This window comes from Artemia franciscana, chromosome 2 (genome assembly GCF_032884065.1).
Source record: "Artemia franciscana chromosome 2, ASM3288406v1, whole genome shotgun sequence".
In the NCBI taxonomy this organism is placed as follows: Eukaryota; Metazoa; Arthropoda; class Branchiopoda; order Anostraca; family Artemiidae; genus Artemia; species Artemia franciscana.
In genome coordinates this window covers 59,616,734-59,643,755 of record NC_088864.1, presented here as the reverse complement: position 1 = coordinate 59,643,755, position 27,022 = coordinate 59,616,734, and the positions used below count along the sequence as shown (strand labels likewise).

Sequence of the window (27,022 nt, the reverse complement as noted above, 5' to 3'; positions counted from 1 at the left end):
TAACTTTTGTCTTATAATTATAACCTTTTGCTTATAATTTATAAACTTGGTCTCCACTTTCTTGTATTCCTCTAGGTTTGAAGACCTTCAAAAATCAAAGGATAAAAATCCTTAAAAAAAGATATTCATGTGACCAATTTTGTTCTTTTAACCTTTGTCTCTACCCTCTTGTATTCCTCTAGGTTTGAAGACCTTCAAAAATCAAAGGATAAAAATCCTTCGAAAAAAAAAAAATATTCAAGTGACCAACTTTGTTCTTTTAATCTTTGTCTCCACCCTCTTGTATTCCTCTAGGTCTGAAGATCTTCAAAAATCAAAGGATAAAAATCCTTAAAAAAGGCTTATTCAAAAATCTATGCAAGTGACCAATTTTGCTCTTTGAACCTTTGTCTCCACTTTCTTATATTCCTCTAGGTTTGAAGACCTTCAAAAATCAAAGATAAAAATTCTTAAAAAAAAGATATTCAAGTGACCAATTTTGCTCTTTTAACCTTTGTCTCCACTTTCTAGTGGTTCCTATGGTTCAGATTGATGGTTATGGTTTATGGATTTGAGGATTGTGGTCTGAGGATTTCAGGGTCATTTTAATGTTCAAAAAGTATTTACCTCTTCATTTTTCTAATGTTGAGAAAAAAAATGCTTCTCCAGTAAGGTCATCTCTTAAGCCCAATTTCAAATTGCATTTTGGTCCAACCTGTGGTCGTTGGTCCTAGAACCATTCTCTGAGGTTAGGATAATTCGACTTGTTAATTGGCTAAAAGGTTCAGCCTGTCCTGTTCCTGAATGAGTATCTACCAGAGTATTGAAGTTCACTCTTCCTTTAACTATTTCATAGGTCAACAATTTCTTTTTCACCTCTACAGTGGAACGGTTAAGCCTAGTAGAAAAGAGGAGGAGTTTGTACGAGAAATATTCGAGTTATAAATCATTAGCAAATAAGGGAAATGTAAAGGAAGTTGATAAAACAATAAAATTTTAATAAAAAAATGTGTGAAGGGGTAAATTTACCGATGTTTTGGGAGATGCAGCCAAACGCCATAATGGTAAATATTGTATTGGCATGTTAAGAAATTGCGATAGAATAGTCAATCTGAATTTGTCCCGGTTATGAATAGAAATGGGGCCTCAATTAGTGAGAAGGAGAGTGTTAAAGAGAGATCGACAAAACAGTTTGCGAATATTTTAAGCGGCGATAAAGTTACAGAAATGATACAGAAAAGAATGAAAAAGTAATTGTTGTAAAAGCCAATTGCCTCCAAAACACGATTTATAGTTTGCAAGTAATAAAAGCTTGTTGTCTCCACAGTCATTCCCCCCTTCAAACAAACTCCCGCATCAATAACCTCTGGAATTGTTCCTCACAAGAGTAGTAAAGGTTACCCACTGTTCACCAGCAATGAGTGGCAAGTAGCTTTTGTTCTTCAGGATAGTTACTAGCAAGAGAACTTTTTCTCTCGCCTCCGATTTCTATCTAAGAGACCTTTTATTAGGGATCATATCTAGAATAATTGACCTCCATGAGTGATTTTGCAGCCATTTCTGGCCTCAATCCATTCAATCTTGGTAGAGTACCTCGCACAATACTCTGTCTTTTGGTCAGACACTAGAAAGAACGGCTAGTGGCTAGACGGTAACTGAAATTAGCAGCAGTAGACCTCTATTTGTATCTACTACTCTTAGGGGCACCACAACAGTGTGGTCACCTACTTTAGGGACTACGGTGTAGCCCCTAATTTTTACGTTACTTGAAAAGTTCTAATGCTATTTAGTCTATCTTCATTGATTCGTAAGACTGATTCGTCGACCGATATGTTTATTAAAGTCTGAAACAATGCTAGTAGTCTTAAAAGTCACAAAGTAAATAAAAATCACAAGAAAGATCATTCATATGAAAAAAAAATATTTTAGTTTTCTCACAGTTCTTAAGTTTTTACGCAATTTTGCGCTGACCTTCACGACGTTATCATTAAAAGATATACTCTCTGACTCCAATATATCTTTACAACCGGATTTTTCAAAGGCATACTCTCAGGTTCCCAAATATCCATCAGATTTAACTTCTGATACCTTACTATGCCTGTAGATTATTGCTAGGAATCTTGGAAATTCACAAAGAGGATAAATTGTAAAAACAAAAATGAAAAATACTAAAGAGGAATAAGAATTTTTGTTACCTCACAATTTCAAACGTCCGGACGATTTTGTACTGACTTTTGAATTTCGACCCTTAAAAATACTCTCTGACTCCTAAACATCCACCTGATTCAATTTTTAGTTGGATTTTCTATTGTTGTTCTGTAGCTCAGTGGGGATAATTCTTTGATTATCACAACTATAATATATGTAATTTATCGTTAGAGATCTTTCAGAAACTCATTACCCCATGTTTCATTTTCAGTAGACAAGATGCTTATGAATGCAAAGAGTCTAGAACTGAAGACCTTTCAATTCTGAGTGGAGTTGATTCAGATTGTTTATATGGCGTTTTTGTGACGTACGTCGAAATTTATAACAACAGTGTTTTTGACCTCTTAGAAAATCAACCAACGGACTCGAGAGCCAAGTGAGTCAATTGTCTCTCTTTTATGTATTGTTGCATTTGATGGATAGTTCTATATCATTTTCTTTTTCTTTCTTATGTATGTTAAAATTTATGTTAAATTATGTGTTGTTGAATTTATATATATATATAAAAAACAACAACTGAGGAACAACGTGACATTCCTGCAAAGTAACACTAACTCTTCTGTGTTTAGCCCAAAGCAAACTAAAGTAAACATTTATTATATACTAGCTAACCCCTGCCACGCGTTGCTGTGGCACTGCGCGCCCCAGCAACACGTGGAGTGTCAGCTAGTCCCCCCTAAACCCACGCGTTGCTGTAGCGTTGCGCGCCCCAGCAACACGTATGCAAGGTGCTAATTTTTAACTGCGTATAATTTTTTTTTCTTTCTTTTCTTTTAGTTTTTTTTCTTTCTTTTTTAGTTTTTTTGTTTAGTTTTTCTGGTGTTTTCTTTTTTTATATATATATTTTTTTTTTTCTGTTTTTTTTTTTATTTTTTTTTATTTTTTTAGTTTTTGTGATGTTTTCTTTTTTTTTCATAGTTTTTTTTCTTTTTTGTTTTTTTTTTTTTAGTTTTTTTTTAGTTTTTTTTTTTAGTTTTTCTGGTGTTTTTTTTTAGTTTTTTTTTCATATATTAATTGTAACAAACAAACAAACAAACAGTATATTTTTTATATAGATATAGATTATAGGCCGTTATAGTAAAACCACCCTGTTATGGTTAAGGTTTAGACTACTTACTTGAGACCAATATAGGAAACTTAATTACCCCCTAATCTCTCTTTATTTGAACGATTGTTTTCGAGTAACTGTGAAATATGCATACTGTGTTATGTATGGATAAGCAGTTGTATCTAAAATAAAAGATTACAATCCTGTGTTTGCCGTCATATAGGTGAAAAGCTGGAGGGATTCCGAGAGGAAGATGTGACAATGAACGCCGGTCCCTTGAAAAATTAGGAAACTCTGGTCTGATACATTAATTTTAGAAATCATAGCCTCCCTCTCTCTGAGAAGGTTTTTCAGACCACTCCCAGTTAAAAGATCCGCTGAACTTACTCCTAATGGTTGGTTTGTAACCATACCATTAGTATACCATAGTTAGTATACCATAGTTAGTATACCATGCCATTGGTATACCATAGTTGGTATGGTATACCATAGTATACCATAGTTAGCATACCACACCATTAGTGTTACCTATAACCATTAGTATTACTTTTTACATGGCGTATAATAGCCGTTCGTTCTATATTGAGTATATGTATGTTTAGTGACATATTCAGATCTATACCTCATGATTCTAATGATTGCCCTTGAGCTTTGTTGATGGTGATTGCTAATCGACCATTCCCTGAGTCGCCATCGTCATTTATATATCCCCCTGTGCACCCCGGCGTCCCCTTTGTAGTTATGTCCCTGTGTCCCGGTCGTCATTTATATTCCCTGTGTCCCGGTCGTCATTTGTGTCCCGGTGTTCCAGTCTGTGATTTCTCTTTGAGTGTCCCGGGCGTCATTTGTATTCCTTGTGTCCCGGTGTCCCGGTCGTCATTTATATCCCCCTGTGCCCCCCGGCGTCCCCATTGTAGTTGTGTCCCTGTGTCCCGGTCGTCATTTATATTCCCTGTGTCCCGGTCGTCATTTGTATCCCGGTGTCCCGGTCTGTATATACATTCGTTTTTTAGTTTTGTTTTTCTCCTTTATTTTTTTCCTTTTTTCTTTTTTTCTTTTTTAGTTTATTTAGATTTTCAGATTTTTTATTTTTTTTTATTAGTTTTTAGTTTTTTTGTATTTTTTACCATTTTTTTAGTTTTTTTAGTTTTTTTTTTTACTTATGTCCTGGTCGTCATTTATACTCCCTGTGTCCCGGTCGTCATTTGTGTCTCGGTGCTTTGTTGATTGCTAATTTATATTATATTTATATTTATATTTTTTATATTTATTAATATTTTTTTAGTTTTCTTTTTCTCTTATTTTTCAGTTTTTTCCTTTTTTTAGTTTTTTCTTTTTTAGTTTTTAGTTTTTTTTTTTGTTTTTTACCTTTTTTTAGTTTTTTTAGTTTTTTTAGTTTTTTAGCTTTTTTAGTTTTTTTATTAGTTTTTAGGTTTTTTTTAGTTTTTGCCTTTTTTTAGTTTTTTCAGTTTTTTTTAGTTTTTAGTTTTTTACCTTTTTTTAGTTTTTTTTAGTTTTTTAGCTTTTTTAGTTTTTTTTCTTTTTAGTTTTTTTTGTAGTTTTTACCTTTTTTAGTTTTTTTTCTTCTTTTGTATTAGTGTGAAATAATTCAGACGTCATATGCGGACAAACACGACGTCACTCGACAGACAGACAGACAGACATAACCCACAAACAACTTATTTTTATATATATTTATTCATATTTTTTTAGTTTTCTTTTTCTCTTTTATTTTTCAGTTTTTTCCTTTTTTTTAGTTTTTTTCTTTTTTAGTTTTTAGTTTTTTTTAGTTTTTTACCTTTTTTTAGTTTTTTTTAGTTTTTTTTAGTTTTTTAGCTTTTTTAGTTTTTTTTTTAGTTTTTATTTTTTTTGTAGTTTTTGCCTTTTTTTTATTTTTTTCAGTTTTTTTTTAGTTATTAGATTTTTACCTTTTTTTAGTTTTTTTTAGTATTTTAGCTTTTTTAGTTTTTTTTTCTTTTTAGTTTTTTTTTGTAGTTTTTACCTTTTTTAGTTTTTTTCTTCTTTTGTATTAGTGTGAAATAATTCAGACGTCATATGCGAACAAACATGACGTCACCTGATCCACAGATCCACACACAGACAACTTATTTTTATATATATAGATATATATATATATATATATATATATATATATATATATATATATATATATATATATATATATATATATATATATATTTATATATATATATGTATATATATATATATATATATATATATAAATTAAAAGGGACGCTAAAAAGTGTTATAATTTAACTGAATAAAGTAAAAAAGAGTTAAAAAGATAAAAACTGGTTAAAGGGGGGGGGGAGCAAAAATAAGTGAATACACAAAAAAAGAGAACGAAATATAAAATATATAAAAATTAAAAGGGAAACTACAAAGAACAGAGGGAGGAGGGACAAGCAAACAAGTGACATTTTGATATAAGATTCAATGAATTATAAGCCCATGCCCGCTAAATGGGGAAATAATGGGCAATAAAAAGGAGAAAATTGAGGGTATTTATAACAATAAACACAAAGCATCCAAAAGTTTGTCAAATAACCGTTTTAGGAAGTATTTCAGCCATCTTTTTGTTTTTTACTTTCAAGCTTTGGCTTTTCAATTCTTCGTCTTCATCTATGTTATATTTTCATGATTTTTTTTCTTTCTTATGAGCCTTCGAACATATGTTTTCTTTGTTTTTCGTAATCATACCCAAAGTAAGCATTTTTTCCCTTTTTTGTGCTTAACCTTGCTCCTATGACTCCCCAGTAGAGGACATTACCCACATATCTTTGACTTCTCGAATTTTTGTGTTAGCTCTTTCTTTCCCTGTTTTCTGCGCCTATTTTCTTACAACTGTTATTACGAAGATGAAAAAATTCTATTGCCATTGTTTTGTTTTTCTTTTAACTTTTTCTTCATTTTTAAAGACGTTAACAGCATTGCCCGACATGTTTTTTGGAGAGCGAGCGAAAGATGTTCATATGTGGAGGGGGCAGGTTACGAAAATTTTGATTTAAAATTACTTTTCGGTGTTCAGTAGTCCTATTTTTCCCTACTTGTAAGTGCTTAATCAATTTAATGGAATGTTCTCTTTTTGCAGAACGCATTTTCAAACCAAAGTTCTCAGAGAAGATAGTTCACGTCGAATGTATGTTCACAACGCCACGCAGTTAGAGGTAACGAATGCAAATGAGGCCTTGGAGGCTTTCAAATATGGTCAGAAGAGGCGACGTGTTGCTCAAACAACGTTAAATGCGGAATCGTCTCGTTCTCACTCCGTCTTCACGATTCGTTTAGTCCAGGTACTTTTTCTTATATCTCGGAAATTAATTGTATGGTCAAAAGAGGCGACGTGTTGCTCAAACAACGTTAAACGCTGAATTGTCTCGTTATTACTCTGTCTTCACGATTCGTTCAGCCCATGTACTTTTTCTTGTATCTCAAAAATTAATTGCATGGTCAGAAGAGGCGATGTGTTCCTCAAACAACGTTAAACGCTGAATTGTCTCGTTCTCACTCTGTCTTCACGATTCGATTAGTCCACGTACTTTTTCTTATATCTCGGAAATTAATTATATGGTCAAAAGAGGCGACGTGTTGCTCAAACAACGTTAAATGCTAAATCCTCTCGTTCTCACTCCTTTTCTTACATCTTGGAAATTAATTGTATGGTCAATTGAGGAGACGTGTTGCTCAAACAACGTTAAACGCTGGATCGTCTCGTTCTCATTCTGTCATCACGATTGGTTTAGTCCAGGTACTTCTTCTTATGTCTCGGAAATTAATTGTATGTCTCGGGTCCTAGAAGGAAAAATAGGCTAGGAACTTGGCTGCCCTATGATTACTTTTTTTTCCCTTAAAATGATGCTGGAATGATCAGTTTACGGTTTAATAAGCCCTTTTCAAGATTGTTACGATCATCACTTAGGATAAGTCAGAAAAATTTTATTGGGGTTTTTAAAAATAAAGGCACAACATTACAATGATCGGTCTTAACTAATCGTGTGGTACCATGTAGACTATAAGCTACTGATTAGTGTTTCAAGTTGAATGTTTTGGGACTAATATTGGGAACGAAAAGAAGAAATGTGACGCGAAAAAGGGCTTGTTATTGAAATCCAATATCTTGGGGAACGAAGTTCGGCTAGTTTGACTCAATAACTAAATTAATGATGTTTCGTACCAATAGGAAAGTTTGAAGGTTATTTTTTAGGGTTATCTTTCAAAAACGGACGAAAATTAAAAAATATGGCATAAAAAAGGGGGTGTTCTAGCAGTCAATTATAATGGTGTCCTTGATTTATTGTAAAATACATTTATCCGTGTAAGTTATATCATTATTTATAAATACTTTTAAAGCACGATCTGTGTTGTGATTTCCTGATTGTTCGTCATTTATGTATATTATCGTCTCGATACTATGTTTTTTTTATTTTTTAGTCTTTTCTAATTACTCTGTGTTAATATCCTACCCAATTGATTTGTTTGTCATATATTTTTGCTGGCTGAATATTCTGTTTCCCTGAGTTAATTATCGGGATGAAAATGACGTTGACATTTTCATTTGACATTTTCTAATATCTCTGATAGCGTTGAAGAAAGAAAGCAGTTTTACTACTACTACTACTAGTGACTACTCACTGCAGCAGCAAGCTGCCTGCGGCCAAAACAGATGCACCCGCGTGTGCAAAAAGTTCCAAAGCTACTAGTAGCAGAATTCCATAAGCTGCTGACACTTTAGCAGCACAACTTGTGTTTTGACAGCTTTTCTTTGAGCAAAAAGTATTTTTATTTGTAAAATTTACAGAAAAGCAACAAATGTAACTTAGTATAGCTTGCAGTTAGAAATATCAGTAGTTTTCTGAATCACAATTAACAATGTAATCTAATTCAGTGGCTGGCCATATACTAGCCATAAATATCATACTCCATAATCTTACATGTAATATCTTTTCGAAAGTACTGTCAAAATCTGAAGTATACTGTATAGAGTTTACTGCTGTCACTTTATGGATGGAGTTGTACACTCCAACGCTATTAGTATTATAAAAATAATGCATACCCAACTGCATGCTTGATACTCATTGATCACAATACTACAATTATAAGAATCACCATTTGATTTCCTGGAAGGACAATATTGATTGGTAGCCTGGAAGTCACATGCAATATTAAGCTGTAATATTAGTTTTGCTGTAATCTAATCTCCATAATAAACATAGAATCGATGCTACATTGTAGTATGTCTGTTTTAGGCTACTAATCTTCCAAGTACCAGCTTTCCCACTACCTGCTTTAACTGTGTGTGCACCTTGATAGCTACCAGCCTTTTTAAGATTCTTTTAACTGGTATATAAACAGTTTTGAGAGAACTTGGCTATTTGTGCAAGATTTGGACAAATATTCACTTTCATTGAAGAGAAGTGGAGTAAGTAAAAACTTATCCATAAGGACGAAGGGTAACAACGACTTAAAAGTAAATTTTCACATAGCGACATTGAAACTCAATGAGGTTTTAGTTTGAACAAGCTTTAAAAAGCAGCAGCGTGAGAACTCTCTCACAAAGCAGGATAGTACTTTACTTCTCCAAATGTATGCTATGTACGAGTTGAATTCGATACCAATCTTTAGGATTATCAATATCTTTGTCTTAAAGCGTTAAAGATCAGGATTGCATAATAGTTTTAATGAGAATATAATGCTATTCACAAGCAAGTGTAACACAGGGTTTTTTTGGAGACAATCTGGTCTACTACTTCACTAATGCGATTAAATTTTAGTTTTTCAGCACAATCGGTTGTGCAGAAGAAATGCCACTTCTTCCGTGATCGTAAACGAAGTAAAAGTCCATGGCTGCTTCAATCAGTGGCTTGCATATTTCAATAATTGGGGGGGGGGGCTGTCAGTGGATAACTAATTCCTCTGAAGAGTGGCAGGACTAACACTACAGCCACGAGCACGTCTGTCCACAATACTGCCATATTCTCGACAACAGATTCGCATGACGTCTTGCATATACAGCACAATAAGAGGTGAAGAGATTCGGGAATGTCTTCATATAATGCTGTCTACTCAAAAAATAAGTGAAGCTTTTTGTAGTACACTACTAGTAAGCTATTTACGCTAGAAACACCATCTAACCATGTTTTGTACTGGTCGAGAACTTCTTATTCATGGCAAATTTTGAAAAACCCCTGAATTTGCAAGATCAACCAAATGTTCAAGTTGGTCAGATTTTCCGATCGTCAATTCAACCGAGCTAGTATCAAATATATTTCCCATAATGGCAGTTCATTTGCCAACTCGGTTGTACCTGTTTGTGGCAACAAAAAAACGTGAATTGAGATTATTCAATAGTTCATCTAAGAAGCTACAAAGATTCTGGGAAGTTGTAGCAACTGCCTCTCTAGCCATTCCTGCAGAATCTTCCAACCCAGAAACCACATTGTCATTAATCACGGAACTCGTTCCTCGCGACATCCGGGGTTTCTGGCGTAAAACTACAGGAAATCCATGGTACAAAAATCTATTGATAAAGAAGACGCTGCTTTCAAGAAGCAAGAAAATAGCTGAGAATCAACTGGATCATCTGCTGACAGTTGTAACTTCATTTTGGTGAGGTCATCAATGTATTTATTCAGTATATTCGTAATTTACCATGGTAAGAGCTCCACCTTTTGGAGTGAAAGGAAAAGACTAGTTATACTTTCATAAATATCAATAATCCCTTCTAAAATAAGTACGAAATTGGGTTGTGTGATCTTATTCAAATAGTCGTCTTGATTGTCACTGAATAAGGAAAATACCAACGGGTGGTTGCCCCTAAAAGTTTTGAAAACTTGTACTGAGTGTGTAGCAAACCTAGTGGAGGAAAAGAATGATGGCTTTTTTGAAACTGACACCTTATGTTTCGGCGAGGGTTATCATTGCATCAAAACCTTTTCCATAACCCATCTTTTTGTTACCAGTGGATAAGAGGTCACAAAGACCTGAAATCCACTTTTGACGAGTTTTTGGGCATCTTCTTCTGCCAATACAACGCGATGTACTGGATCCTAGTTAAATGAACTGTTCTGCTTTGGACCTTTTGGTAGCGTCATCTAGCAAACTTTGCTTATGAGCTGACGATTCTAGATGCGGGACTATTTTCTTGTTGAGATTTCGAACTCGGCTGATTTGAGTTGGAAAGGTAGTTCCAAATGAAAAATTGTGAGTGACTAGACTAGTGTTAGTGCAGGTTAAATGGTGGTCCGAAGCTCAGTATCTGACTAAAAAATTAGAAACTTAAATTGTTCGTCTAAAAGAGCCTGAAACTTGTTGTCGTTTTGGCACTGTGTGTCAATATCACCAAAGCTTTGGGATCGTTAATACTACTAGGTTTGGTATTTTCTAATACAGACCTTGATGATGATGTTCCTTTGCTCTGAAGCTTTTGTGAAAGAGTTATTATCATACTTATTGCCAACGCTAGCTGGCCTGAGTCTACGGTCACTGAAGAATTGGTGCCATTGGTTCGGGTCGTTTCTGGGGATTAGCTGGTGTGGAGGTTGAAGGAGGGTTAGATGTAACTATTGTGTTCACGTTGGTAAGCTCTTGGGCGCTTAAAGACCTACGGACTGTCTGGTTAAGATGATTGTCTGGCTTTTCAATTGATTCATTTTTTGAATCAGTAAGTAAGTCAAGGACAATGAGTGCTCAACTGCTGAACTGGGTGGTAGAGTTGAACTAGGTGTACTACCAGAATAAGTAATTTGGAATTTGGTGAAAGCTGTAGCAATTGATAGTTATTTATTATTAGTATATTATTACGGAACTAATCTAGTTACTCACAATTTTTCATTTGGAACCACCTTTCCAACTCAAATCAGCCTAGAGAGTTCCGAAATATAGTATATATTATGCTCTTTCTATGACTACTGATGCTACTGTTCCTTACCGCTACCACCCTTACTACACAATTTTTTTACCCTGACTATTAAAACTCCTGCCATGACTACCCAAACTCTTCCATGATTATTCCGAAAACAACATCCTCACGACAATTACTCCTACTATGATTGCTCCCGTCACTAGTGACTCCTACGATGACCGCTGCAACAGTGTTGCTAATATTAATTAGTGTCTATAGCTAATAAAATTATAGCATATATTATACTAGTATTATAAGTATAAGCAATCTGAAAGGCAGATTAGGGTGTTTTTGGCAATATGATATTTGGCAGTGTTGTAAAGGCAAGATACCTTGCAATACCCGCAGTGAACAAGGTGCTTTGAAACTGGATTGTCTTACTAAAAGCAGAAAAGAAGCAGTTGGTCAAAGCAGTTAGCGTGTTAGATTTCAATTCCATGATCTGTGAAAGACGGGAACCAATTCTTAGATCACCTTAGGTATTTACTTTAGATAAGCTTAGGTAATTTTACTAGGCCGTGAAAACTGTCAAGTAGTATTGCTACTATGCTACCCCACCCATTAGGGGCGGGGGGTACGCCCCCCGCCCCTAATGTGCAAATATAGTCCAAATTTTGTAAATTCAATGCATTCTATCACCCGTCACTTGTCTTTGTATTCTATGAAACCGGTTTTGTGAGATCTAACCTAAGCGCAATTCTTGATTGGGTTTCGTTTAATTAACAAGTACCGTTAGAAACTTACTATTCGATTATAATTCCATCTTGTTTTTACAATCCAGACGCTTTGATTCACCATGACCCAATTAAAAAAACAATTTACAAATCTTTAGAAAATTGCCATATTTACTTTAAGCTGTTAGCATCACTCTTGTTTAAAACCAAGTATCTCTAGACTGAACCAACTATGACAAAATCAAGAACCGGAAAAGCTCATGAGTAATATATAATTTGGGTTATATGTTTCAGTGTTCGGGAGGTTGGGGGTAAGAGATGAAAAAAAATTCCAAAGCTGTTGACTGCCAGTAGCAGAATTCGACAGACTTCCTAAAGCTGCCAACACTTTAGGATGACAACTTGTATTTTGACAGCTTTTATTTGAGCAAAAATTATTTTTATGTGTAAAAGTGGTATTTTCAGACAAAATCCGCCAACAAATTTGAGAACTGTCGAGAAGCATTGCTACTTTGCTACTCTACTTTTTGCACGGAGGGATGCACCCTACTTCTATCCCAATCTTTTCAAAGCTTCCTTCTTTATACCCTCTCAACTACTACTACTGATAACTTCCTGCAGCACCAAGCCGCCTGAGGCCAACAGAGCTACTCATACTCCTCCTCCAACCTAACCTATTCAAGGCCTCCCTCTTTACACCCTCCCAGGAAGTTCCCATTTCCTTTAAATCTCTATTTATGACATCTTCCCAACCCAGACGAGGACGACCTGCTTTTCGTGTAGCCCAAACGGTTGGCCAAAAAGGACAATCTTTGGCAATCTGTCCTCCTTCATCCGCAGAACGTGGCCTAGCCATCTCAATCTTTCTTTCATTATAGCCCTAGATATGGGATTGAACCAAATTTTTCGTACAACCTACTGTTTGAAATACGGTCAGTCAGCCGGGTACCCAGAACAATCCGTAGGCAATTTCTGTGGAAAACATCTAGTTAATTTTCGTCTGCTTTTCGGAGCGCCCATGCTTCAGAGCCATATTTGACCACTGTCATCACTGTAGCTTCCAATATTTTAATCTTGGTTTGCAGAATTATCTTCCTATTCTTCCAAGCTTTTTTTAATTGTGAAAAAACACCCTGAGCCTTAGCTATTCTACTTTTAACATCTTCAATGTTCCCACCGTCTTTATTAATAATACTACCAAGGCAAGTGAAGCTGCCAACTTGATCAATCTTTTCGTTACCCAACGTCACCTTTTCATCTTCACTTATCTCTAGCCTTAGCGACTTAGTCTTCTTAACATTAATTTTCAAGCCTATTCTAGCACCCTGAACTCGCAAAATCTCTAAAAATTCATTCATTTTGCTCACACTTTCATCCAATATGCTTAAATCATCAGCATAATTTAAGTCTAGGAGCGTTTTTCCTCCCCATTTGATTCCGTGGTCTCCAATTGATTTTCCTGAGCTCCTTAAGACGAAGTCCATCAAAATGATCCATATAAGGGGAATAGAACACAACCCTGCTTAACTTCTGATTTAATACAAAACCAGTTGCTAACCTAATGTCCTACCTTAACATCAGCAGTATTATTGTTGTACATAGCACAAATCACTTTAATGTATTTTTATGGTATACCATATAAGGATAAGACCTTTGCTAACGCTCTTCTATCAACAGAATCGAAAGCATGCTCATAATCAATAAAACTGAGGACCAAGGGCGTTTGACAACGAAGGGACTTCTCAATTATTAACCTAAGACTGAAAATTTGGTCGACACATTCTCCGCCTTTTCTAAAGCCGCACTGTTCTTCCCTTTAAAATTTATCTGCAGCATCTCTCAGTATAAAAAGTATCATATTACTAAGCAATTTGCTACCTACAGAGACCTGACTAATGCCTCGATAATTACGACACTCACTCTTGTCACCTTTCTTATACAGTGGTTTAATTAAGGTTTTCCTAAAATCATTAGGTACTTCCCCCTTTTCAAAAATCATATTCATAATCTTCAGTAGCTTATTTCTAACCTCAGAGCCACCATATTTAAGAAACTCATTTATCACACTATCAGCACCTGGAGTCTTATTATTTTTTAATTCTTTTCGTATTGTCGCTAATTCTTCCTCACAAAACAAATCTTCCTTCACATCCAAGGTATCACAAACCTTTTCATTTTCATCTATATCTTTTCCTGCAACTGTATCTTGGTTTATTACATTCTCAAATGTTCCGCCCATCTTTCTTTAACTTTTTCCTTATCACTAATTGTGGTCCCAGTCCTATCTTTAACTGGGACTAGTCCGGATTGACTATTCCCTCTCAATTTATTAACATGCCAGTATAATATTTTACTATTATCCCGTCTAGCTGCATCTTCCAGATCCTCAGCAATTTTATCCATGGCCTCGACTTCACATCTCATTAGTTCATATTTTAATACTTTCTCCACTTTCTTTACATTCCTTTTGTTTTCATACGACCTATCACTCAGATAATTCTTATACAAACCCTTTCTACTCTCTATAGAGCATAAACCTTTTTCACTAATATTCTTAGTTGCAGTCGTAGCACTCTTCCTTAAGACACCATCAGCAACTTCACAAATTGTTTTTCTAAAATTATTCCATCTATCTTCAACATTGTCCAATTTTTAAACTCTCAAGTGTAGTATTAGCTGTTCCTTGAAGGTTTTTCTCAAATTTTCATCCTGGAGTCAACCAACATCATAACTTTCCGGGAGGTAGTTACCCTTCCGAAATTTCAGCTTTAAATTAACCTTAGACACCACTAAATGTTGATCTTTACTTTTAACATCAATAACAGCACTCCTATACACCCTAGTATCTTGTAGGCTACTGATCCTGCTAGTGTTCGGTTTACAATAACATAATCAATAAGGTTTGCTGTCTTACCATCACGTGAATGCCATGTCAACTTATGGGCCATTCTGTGACCAGACACCGTGTTGGTTGTCACTAGGTTGTTATACCTACAAAATTGCAAAAGTCTATAGCCATTACTGTTTTCTTATCTTACACCAAATTTACCTAAACTAGGATACCATCTATCCCTATCTCTACCAACCTGGGCGTTAAAATCTCCTAGCAAAAACACCATATTTCTAACAAATATGGGGAGTAAACAAATTTTATGTCCCCTAATTTCAGGGTTCCTACCCTTGGGATACGAGTTTCTGAAACTCTGAATTCGAACCGTCTGCCTATTCTTGTACCTTGAACTCTCAATACCTCCAAACAATCCTTCGTTTGCAAAAATTCCCATCTAAAACACTCAAATCATCAGCATAATCTAGGTCTAGTAGAGTTCTACTTTCTCATTTGATTTCTTGCTCTATTATAGCCTTTGCTATGTTCTTTAGGACAAAGTTCATCAAAATGACAGATAAAAATGGGGATAGAACGCAACCCTGATTAATTCGTGATTCAATGCGAAACCAGCCACTATCCTTATATCCTCCTTAACGTATTAATTGTGTTCTCGCACATAACACTAATCACTCAATGTATTTATCTGGTATACCAAACAAGGATAGGACTTTTGCTAAAGCTCTTCTATTGCCTTCATCAACTATGTTTTCATAATAACTAAAACTGAGGACTAAAGGGGTCGGATAACTTAGTTGCTACATACCAATATAGTGCATCTTCCAGATCTTTAGTAATTTTATCAGTGGCTTTCACTTCAAGTCTGTCTAATTTATATTTCCATGCTTTCTCTACTTTCCTTACTATATGATCTCATATGATCTATTCTCATATGATCTATCGCTCAGATACTTCTTGTACAAACCCCTCCTCTTTTATACCAAATGTGAAAGTGTTTTCACTAATATTCCTAATTGCGTTTCCAACTTTTCTGCCTAAGATACCAACCGCTGCTTCGCAAACTATTTTCCTAAAAGTATTCCATCCACCTTCTGTGTTATCAATTGTTAGGCTCTCCAGTCTTATATTCAGCTGCTCCTTGAAAGTTTCTCTCAAAATTTTCCCCTGGAGTCTACTTATGTCACTACTTCCCAGCAGTTTGTTACCCTTCCTAAATTTCAGCCCAGCTTTATATTAACCCTAGACTCCACTAGATGTTGGTCTTTACTGTTAACATCAATAATAACACTCCTATATACTCTAGTATCTTGTATCGATCTTGTCAGTCTTCTGTTTGCAATGACATATTCAATAAGATCAGCCTTCTTACCATCATGTGGGTATCATATTATCTTACGGGCCATTTTGTGACCAAACATTGTACTGGCTACAACTAGATTGCTATACCTACAAAATTGCAGCGGTTTATAACCGTTGTTTTTTGTTTTTGAACACTTTGCTTATGATGATTAATTTTAGATGGATCATTATGGCAATTTCATGGATGTTTGCGTTAAACTAGTGTGAAGTGCGAAAGTTTGTACGTCACTTAACCCCTTAGCAGAGGAAACTACGTACGTAGTGTGAAAGCTGCTTAATCCACCTCACAGCTCGTTCTGGGCTTTAGAGACCATTGGCTGGACTTGGGCTTCAGAAAACATTTCTCATTGACGGTCTCTTATGATTGAATTAAAAAAGGCTTAGAATTAAAAAATCTAAATTATAACAAGACTTAAAATCCCATTTAATCCCGATTTTGCTCATCATTCTAAAACCGGTGTCGAACGGAACACAATACATGACGTTTTCCTCCTTAAGGGTAACAACCACTCTTCTCATAATTCCATACTGCCAACAAATCGCACGTTGACTATCTGACTAAAAAAGGCGCCTCGCTTTTACATTCATTTTCCAACCTAAAAAGATTTGGCACACCAACTGAGGTTTTAAAGTCTGTATACTACAGCTATGTTAGACCTTCTCTTGAGTATGCATGCCCTGCCTGGCATCCAAGAGTGACAAAAGATCAAACAGATAGACTTGAGACGATAGAGAAAAGAGCTGTAAAAATTATATTTGGACAAAACTGCTCAACTTACGAGGATGCACTGAAACAACTCAATTTGGACTCACTTGATCGTCGTAGACATGGCTTAACATATAGATTTGGACTAAATTGTTTGAATTCCCCAACTCATTGTCGTCTACTACCCAACCTTGAGAGCCCCCCAACTGAAGGACCAGCTACTAGACTCCGACAAATAAAAAAGAATTGTCCACAGTTACTGACTTGCTCAGCCTATAGTACTGAGAGATATCGTAAATCATTTGTTCCATATATTACCCGTCATTTTAATAATATTGACACGATTAATATTTAATGTTTTGATTAATATAATGTTTGTTTAAATTTTCCTTTGGGTGTTTTTAAGGTATAAATTAGTTTTGTCATGACATGCTAATGCTAGCTCCGGCTATTGTAGTGAATAAATATATTCTATTCTATTCTAATATTTTTACTCATTAGGTAAATTCTTATTGATATTTTAGCAAATGGAACCTTTTACTACCTTGGACTATTTGACTGTACTTTGTTGGATTGGACCTGTCCCAAGTGGCTTGCATACGCCATTTGGCCGAATTTTTTTGCCGAATTGATACGTTTGCGGAAGCATTATGTATTTCCGCACACTGTTGGCAGAACACTTTTGTTAGTTGTTTCTACGAGCTGACAGAAAATTGCTAGTAACAATCCGTATGGCAGAAACATAATTCAAAATCACAACCAGCTTGAAATCTTCTTTTAATTTTCTCCGCCACGGGTATATTATGACACACTGCTTTCAGGATGTGATACTTATGAAATATCAAGGCATATCACTCTGGTACAATACACAACACTGTTTTACGCTTGTGTTCATCTGAATCCCTTGAACAAATTATGTCCTCTCTATGTCCCAGTTGGGCCTTATTTTGATTGCAAGTAAGGATTTCCGAAGTCAATTGCGGGAGGGTTCATTTTTACCATTTTTGAAATGTGGAACAGAGAAGAGATTTCTATTTCTTCTGTATTTTCATGTGTTTTTTACTTGTTTCGGAACCTATGTTCTTGTTTAATAGAACGCAGCTTCTGTGTTTTTTCTTTCTTTAATTTATGCCTACTTATTTTCATTTCAGGCTAGCTTAAGTGGAAAGGATGCGGAAGTTGTTGATAAAAATACGATGACAGTTTCTCAGCTATCACTGGTTGATTTAGCTGGATGTGAAAGGACGAGCCGCACAAACACAAAGGGAGATAGATTGAAAGAAGCAGGTACTTTTTTTTCTTAAATTGTTAGAGTAATGGGCCCCTATCTACTGAGGTTTTACTCCATTAAGCCATGGCTCTGAAGTTTTCATCCACTTCCACCAAGTTGATTCTAATTCAAAAAATCAACAAACTCGACAAGATTCTTGTTTTATCCGTCACCATCTTTCTTATTTGTGGTCAATCCACCATTAGCAAGCTATATATTAGCCTAGCTGTGAGTATTTGTCTAGTTTCAATATTTTAATCGATTTCATGTCAGAAACGATGGATGATATTCCCGAGCCTTATGTATTATAGGAAAAATCGTTATATTTTGCATGTATAAAATTGTTGAATTTCTTATTACATAAGAATCGTTGAAAATCGTATTATAAGAAAAATTTGTTGATTGAAAATCGATATTTAAATTCATTAAGGATCTTAAAGGTAAAGGTAAAGATAGAGGATACGGTAATAAACCCTTAAAGTCCAAACCGGCGTTGCTGGTCTCTGTTTTAATGCCCTTCATCTAGGAGATGCATTGGGGGGCTGCGGGCCAGCCGTCCTGTGCTCTCGCATATCCTTCTTACTTACCTTCTCCAGATTTCTCCAGGTACCCACTCAGAGCTGTATTGACTGTATTGACCACTCAGAGCTGAGCTCAGGGATTCACGCCATTCGTCATCAAATAACCGTCCTCACTAGGAATCGAACCCCCGCCCTTCGGACCAAGGATTCCAAATCCAGCGCGCCGACCACTCGGTTAGGACGACAGTTGGAACTTATCGATATTTTGGAACTGCATTGCATTGTATTTTAATAATGCATTGTATTGTGGATTTCGGTATACTTTGGCAGTTTTTTTTTCTTTTTCTTTACTTAGCTGTAGTTTGGGACATGTAGGACCTCTTTGTTTGGGGTGACTAAAAATGACATGTCAAAACTACTTATACAGAATTGAAAATATTCAGCATCTTCAGTGCTTGCACTTTGTAATGATATCTGTTCGAGGAAATATGGTAAACTGTAATTCAAACTGCCTTTATCTGAAGTAGCGATACCAAGAGCATCAAATTCCTGACTTTCCTTGCTGACTTTCAGATTCCTTTCAAAATTACTTAAATTGCTTTGTTTACTGACTTTCAAATTACTGGTGCTTTATTCAACATTGCCAATCATGCCATAAAACTACACTCGTTTTAGGAGCCTTTTATTCAGAAAGTGTCACTTTCTTTGTTCTATAAGGGAACAATGATCACTTTAATTTACTAAAGAAGAATATGCAAGATTTTGTAGTTTTCTTCCCTGTCAAATCAAGTTGAGGAATGATATAGAAAGCTAGCGTAGAAAGTCCTTATCATTCCTTAATTTTACTGAACTTATCCATCCTTAATACAAGAAGAGTATGCCTATTCCTCTTTCATTAACTAAAATCAAAATAATTCCCTAATAAAACGGGGGGATTCTAAAGACGAAAAGTTGAATAAAAAGCAATTTCTTTGTGCTTATCAAAACAAAAATGTACCCTGACATTACTTCACAGCATCTAGGAACAGAATAGTATCACAGCTTCGATATCTGTAGATTCTAAAGACGAAAAGTTGAAAAGGAAAAAAAGCAATTTCTTCGTGCTTACCAAAAAAAATGTACCCTGACATTACTTCACAGCATCTAGGAACAGAATAATATATTTTAATCTTCATAGATTCTAATGAACAGGATTCATGCACAAAAAAAACTGCCTCCGTTATTAGGGCAGTTTTGTAAGGTGGGATTGTATTTTTGTCGGTGTTGCCGGGTCAAACCGGGAAAATGAATAAGCAGAGCTAATTAGTCCGTAAAAGTTCTAACATTGACAGTCTGTAATTTCCCTAAAATGACTACAACTTCAAAGGAAAGCTACGCCTTTTAAGACGTTTGTTTTCAGACGGTTTTGGCTTATTTTTGGCCGAGTTTCACCCACTTTTCTTGCTGTGTATTACAAACGTGTTTAGTATAAGTCGTCTTTACTACCACCGCTTCCCCCTTTTTCTTTTTTTTAACCTCTTTTGCTTGTTTGTAATATAAAAAAGGAAAAATTCAATAGACCAACATTGTTGATATTTAAAAAGAAATTTATCATTTGTAGGTAATATAAACAATACTTTGATGACGCTACGTAATTGCATCGAGGTTCTTAGAGAGAATCAACTCAGTGGCACCAACAAGATTGTGCCATACAGGGATTCCAAAATTACTCACATTTTCAAGTCCTATTTTGAAGGCGAAGGAAAAATCAAAATGGTTGTCTGTGTGAACCCAAGGGCTGAAGATTTTGATGAGACTGTGGTAAGTTCTGAGGTCTGATCCTTGCTTTGACAGTATTTATTGGTGTACCGTGAATTCTTCTCCTTTCTTCCTCTTCTTTTTGTTCCTTCTCCCGGTCTGATTTTTGCTTTAAATTCATTTATTGATGCATCTAACGTTCTTCTCCTTTTCCTCCTTTTTTCTTGTCCCTTTTCTTATCCTTCCCGGTCTGATGCATCTAATGTCTCTCCTTTTTCCTCCTTTGTTCTTCTCCCTCTTCATCTTCTTCCCGGTTTGATGCTTGCTTTGAATGCCTTTATTGGCGCACCTAATTTTCTTTTCTTTTTTCTTAATATTTGGTTAACTAAAAAAAATAATGCACAACCCTTGCAACTCTTGGCCCTGCAGTATTTGGAATTGAATTCTGGGTCTTGTATTTCTAAGCACATATTAATCCTATTGTGCCACTGCGGGGTTGCATCCAATGTTTGGATTGCCTCTACATTTTCATTCTTTACGGTTTTTTCCTAGTCATCAGTCATCATGTTTTCTAGGCTGTTTCTCCATCTTCTTGTACTTCTCTCTTAGATTGTTATGTCTTGTGTTTTTGCACCTTTTATTTCAGTTTCTTTTCTTTTTTTGGCGGTCTGTATGGTGACCGCCATTAATAATTAACGTTTGCTATTATTTTAAATAAAAAAAAAGTAAAAATAAGAAAATTCCATCATCATAAATGCAGTGGATAACCCTGTATATTTATTATAGCCATAAAGGGCTTATTTCTTTATTTATGGTTAATTATCCTTTAGGATAAAGGTAATGAAACGTCATTAACGATCATTAATGCTAATTTGTTTTGAGATGTAAATCAGAACAGTTCCCTCCTTTTTCATAAAGGATCATTACTTCCATGAATTTTGGTAAGCCATATTGGTGGTTGTTAAGTCATATCTTGTGCCACCAATGGCCTACTGCCAATTGGTGGTCAACCGTTTTGCAGTGGCCTGTCATTCCTCATTATTTGTTTCTCTTTTTCAAACCATTTTCTTTTATTTCACTTTTGCCAATTCAAAAGGCGGTATCACAGATTATGAAAAAAATTCGTTCTCTTTAATTGTTTAAAATTTTATGTAATAACAACGGGTCAATTGGTCATGTTATTTCGTTTCCTTTACTTCATATGGTCCTGTAATAATGTATTTAGCTTGCAAAAATATGCCACGAAAATAAACGATATCAAACTATGTCAGTTTAACTATTTATAGATTTGTTTATTAAGGTATTGAGTCAAATGTTCCAGCTTCACTGTTTGTAAGTTTGAGGGCTGAAGGTCATTTAGGTTTCAAAATTTTAGTATATTTTTGGATTTCTTGTTTTAACAGTTTCAAAATTTTAATTTATGCACCGTATAAACATATAAATACTTAAACGTGTAACCCATGCTGATGTAAGAAGGTATATTGTAACTTTTTGTGAATTTCTATTACTATCTAATTCTTTTTTTGTTGTATTCTTGGTTAAATTGTTTTCCAAAATCCGAGACAGTGTATTGGAGGTTGAGGTGAAACAATCTTTAATTTGGACAAAACTAAAAAATAAAGGGATTTTATTTTGTTTTTTGCCAAGGTCTGATATTCCAATTAAAAAAAAAACAAAAAAAACATTAAGTGGGTGGTGGGGAACCTCCGGAATTCCAGTAGCAATTTGTATATAAAGTTGACTCTCTGGATTCTATATGAGGAACGAAATATATTTTGGAAATACCTCAGTATTTTTTTTTTACAAGTATGTGAACGATATAGATCGACACGAATCAATCTCATGCACATCTTTTAACTGCTTACAAATTTACTACATAATTTCTTGATAATTCTATTTAATTTTTGATGAAGAATTGAAATATTGAACATTTCACAGGAATTGCCATTTTGAATATGAATTCTGCTATTTTAAGTATTGTGAAGGTATAGAGGATATATTTTAGAAAATCCTGTCCCCAACCCAAAATTAGGGCACCCGTGGCCCAAGTAGTTACGCATGCATATTTCAAATCGAATGGAGCAAAAGAACTTTTCGTCTATTTCTGAGGGGCCCGTTCCCCCTGCCTGAATTTTGTTTTTCCATTAGGAGCCGCTTAACCCAGTGACCTAACAGGCGTAAATTGCAAGCTGTCAAGGAACCCATCATTGATTTTCGTAATCGAAACCGTCTAAATATAAATAGCGTACGTACGACCGTGATTCTCGTTGTACGTATATGTCACTACAGCCCCAAGTGGAAGGATATCCTACCCGTAGTGATCATTTTAGATGTCTATCGAGGCTTCGTCGATGCTCTATTCGCCACGTATGACCGAGGAATATTGTATTTTGTTTGATAAGTCTAGGTATATTTTATGAAATAATAAAGTCTCTTAAGTCTTTTCATCTGCTAAAATTTAAACATTAGCGATCAGTTAGTTCTTAAATATAGGTATTTCTTCAAAGGGAAGTTGCACCCTCTTAAGCTGTTAAGTGTCATATTTTTTTTTTCTTCATTTTATCCAGTTTTATTTTTTTAACTTCAAAAAGTCTGTTTAAATGTCTATTAATGTCTTTTTAACTGAGAATTATATTACCAATTTTTGCAACTGTTAGGATATTTATGGGTTTTTATGTGTTTATTAGCCGATGTGCTTATGTTCTACTATTTGTTTATTCATATTATAATGTGTTTATGAACCAATGTGTTATGTGTCTATGGTTTATTAACCAATCCAAACAATTAGGTTTCATTTTCTCCAGTCTTGGTTTTTATGGCACTTGGTATTAACCAAGTGACATATAGCAATTGCAAATTCTGTCGGTCCCGGTTTTGCTACTTTAGGCACTTCCAGGTAAGCTAGGACGATGAAATTTGGCAGGTGTATCAAGGACCGGACCAGATTAAATTAGAAATAGAAGAGTGGGGGGCCCGATAACTCGGAAAAAATAGAAAAAATGAAGTATTTTTAACTTTACGAACGGTTGATCAGATCTTAATGAAATTTGATGTTTGGAAGGATATCGTGTCTCAGAGCGTTATTTTAGATCCCAACCGGATCTGGTGACATTGGGGGGGGGGAGTTGGGGGATATCTAAAATTTTGGAAAACACTTAGTGAAGGGATCGGGATGAAACTTGGTGGTAAAAATAAGCACAAGTCCTAGATACTTGATTGAAATAACCGGAACGGATCCGCTCTCTTTGGGGTAGTTGGGGGGGGGGGTTAATTCTGAAAAATTAGAAAAAATGAGGTATTTTTAACTTACGAAGGAGTGATCAGATCTTAATGAAATTTGATGTATGGATGGATATCGTGTCTCAGAGCTCTTATTTTAAATCCCGACCGGATCTGGTGACATTGGGGGGAGTTTGGGAGGGGGGACCTCAAATCATGGAAAACGCTTAGATTGGAGGGATCGGGATGAAACTTGGTGGGAAAAATAAGCAGAAGTCTTAGATACGTGATTGACATAATTGGAACGGATCCGCTCTATTGGGGGGGGGGAGGGTTAATTCTGAAAAATTAGAAAACAATTACGTATTTTTAGCTTACGAAGGAGTGATCGGATCTTCATGAAACTTCATATTTAGAAGGACTTCGTAACTCAGATCTCTTATTTTAAATCTCAACCGGATCCAGCGTCATTGGGGGGGGGGTAGTTGGGGGGACTGGAAATCTTAGAAAATACATAAAGCAGAGAGATCAGGATGAAACTGGATGGGAAGAATAAAAACCTGTCTAAGATACGTGACTGACATACCCGACCGGATCTGCTCTCTTTGGTGGATTTGGTGGGGGGGGGGGGTAATTCGGAAAAATGAGACATTTGTAACTTACGAACGGGTGACCAGGTCTTACTGAAATTTGATATTTAGAAGGATCTTGTGCTTTAAAGCTCTAATTTTAAATCCCAACCAGATCCTATGACATTGGGGGGAATTGGAGGGGGAAACCAGAATTCTTGGAAAACGTGAAAATTGGGGTATTTTTATCTTACGAATAGGTGATCGGATCTTAATGAAACTTGATATATATATAATATATATATATATATATATATATATATATATATATATATATATATATATATATATATATATATATATATATATATATATATATATATATATATATATGGATCTTATGTCTCAGATGCTGCATTTTCGACTCGAATTGGATCAAGGGACATAGGGGGTTGGAGGGGGGAAACAGAAATCTTGGAAAACGCTTAGAGTGGAGAGACCGGGATGAAACTTGATGGGAAGAATAAGCACAAGTTCTAGATGCGTGATTGACATAATTGGAACGGATCCTCTCTCTTTGGAGGAGCTGGGGGGTGTCAATTTGGAAAAATTGAGGTATTTTTAACTAAAGAACGGATGACCGGATCTTAATGAAATTTTTTATTTAGAAGGAATTCATGTCTCAGAGCTCTTATTTCAAATCCTGACCAGATCTGTTGACAGTGGGGGAGTTGGAGGGGTAAATCTTGGAAAATGCTTGTAGTGGAGGAATCGGGATGAAGCTTGGTGGATAGAATAAGCAAATGTCCTTGATACGTGATTGACGTAACCGTACTGGATTCGCTCTCTTTGGGGGAGTTGGGGGAGGGGTTCAGTGATTTGGCGAGTTTGGTGTTTCTGGACGTGCTAGGACGATGAAAATTGGTAGGCATGTCAGGGAGCTGCACAAATTGACTTGATAAAGTCGTTTTCGCAGATTCGACCATCTGGGGGGCTAAAGGGAGAGGAAAAATTACAAAAAATTAGGTATTTATAACTTACGAGTGGGTGATTGGATCTTAATGAATTTTGATATTTAGAAGGACATCGTGACTCAGAGCTTTTATTTTAAATCCTGACCGGCATTAAGCCTCTGATTTTCCTTTTAAATAAATCTATTGATTCTTAGAATTTTGTTAGAGCTCATACCATATGAGCTCTTGGCTCTTAGCTCTTCTTGCCTCGTCACAAGTGCCATATGAGCTCTTAGCTCTTGTTAAACTAAATTTTGCCCAACTGTACTTTTATAAAATGGTGCCAAACCACAATATACTATGTACCATGTTATTGTTACATTCTCAGCTAAGAATGAATGGTTGTACAATACCTTCTTTGGGGAGTGGTGTGTACAGCCTATGGTAACTTTTTCAACATTACTTTCATTTATTTCAGCTTGTTTTTCGTTTTGCTGAAATGGCTCGTGAAATATCAATTCCCATTGAGCCAAAGCCTTTGCCTCCACCTCGTCCTGAGCCCTATATTCCTGGAAGGCGAAGACAAAATCATGTAAGTACTGCACGTTTTCCATTGATTCGCTGTGTATTCATTTTCTCATTCGCTTACACTTTTTACATTTTCTTGCTCGATAAGAAAACAAGAAAAAACCATTAATTCTCGTTGACGTTCATTTTTCTGAAGATTCCGGAAAATCATATTTTCTTTTTGGGAAAGTTGATATTTCCCAATATTATATTATCGCAAGGAAAATATAATACGTTTGAATTTTTTTTTTCTGTTAATTGTATAATCATTTTTAAAAAGGTAATTTTGTCAATTTCTCCAGAAGGTCAAAATATTTCGAAAAAAAATCTGGTTTATCAAGGGAGAAATAGAAAAAGACAGAGTTGCCTCCAACCAGTGCTTCCACTATCCTCAATGATTTTTGGATTTCCCCGAATTTCTTCGATGTTACCAATTTAGGCCAGAGGTGGATAAAGAGGATAAAGAAAAAGTATATTAGATATCTAGTTTTTCATTAAGCAGTTTATAACACAGACAGGGTTGCCTCCAACACTATCCCCGAAAATTCCTAGGTTTCCATGAATTCCTTCGAAAGATACTAATTCCTGAGCCATATTTTCCTGGAAAGCAGAAGCAGAATCATGCACATGTTGTATCCATTGATTCCTTATGTCGCACAAATAACAGTCCAATAGGAAAGATCCTTTTATTTGACATTTAATCAACAAAAAAATCTTTTGATATTTCGAACACATAGCTTATACAGTGGCCGTCATCAGCAGATGAACTAGTTTATCTGCTGATGACGGCCACTGTATATATGACCGAAATATCCAGAGATTTTGTTGTTGTTTTACTGTCAAATTAAAGGATTTGACCGTATTGAAAACTCTGTATTTGTATATCGGGAATATACAAATACATTATGGTCTCTTAAAATACCTGATTCCTTATGTATTTATTTTATCAGATTTATGGAATTATTCGATTATTTATGGAATAGAGCAGTGGTTTTTCAGCTTTTTAGGGAGATAGCTCCCCCAAAGAATAGGATTTCTCTACGACTCTATTTATACATCAGATTAATTGCCTTTTTAAAACAATTTTTCATTTAACTTCAAAAAAATAAAAGGGATTTTATTTTCGAATGTGATCACGTAATATGTCTAATTTCTAATATTTGGTAATATCCACAATGGCCCTTGACAGCCATCATGGTTTTGGCTCCAACAGATGGTCCTGGTGCAAATGCATTCAAAAGGGCTTGACACTCAGTTGAAGCGCACTTTAATGTGGTTAAGTAGGTCTAAACACAAACTAATTACAAATCATCAATTAATGAATAACATTATTAGAACAACTTACCCGAGGGGTGGGCTTGTTGATCTCAAAACAAATTCTCGAATCTCACAATGGAATTCGATGTTGAACCTCTTTTCTTGTTCAACCTTAATTTTTGAACG

At 35.3% G+C, this 27,022-nt stretch overlaps 1 protein-coding gene across 1 annotated transcript in view; it reads left to right on the top strand.

Annotated features, from left to right (window-relative positions):
- LOC136043861 (kinesin-like protein KIF23) overlaps positions 1 to 27,022 on the top strand; it is a 77,603-nt gene that overhangs the window by 21,867 nt on the left and 28,714 nt on the right. The window contains exons 6-10 of the mRNA XM_065728811.1: positions 2,399 to 2,563; positions 6,348 to 6,549; positions 17,895 to 18,030; positions 20,135 to 20,334; positions 25,491 to 25,604. Coding sequence (XP_065584883.1) covers positions 2,399 to 2,563; positions 6,348 to 6,549; positions 17,895 to 18,030; positions 20,135 to 20,334; positions 25,491 to 25,604 — 817 coding nt within the window. The remainder of the gene's footprint in view (positions 1 to 2,398; positions 2,564 to 6,347; positions 6,550 to 17,894; positions 18,031 to 20,134; positions 20,335 to 25,490; positions 25,605 to 27,022) is intronic.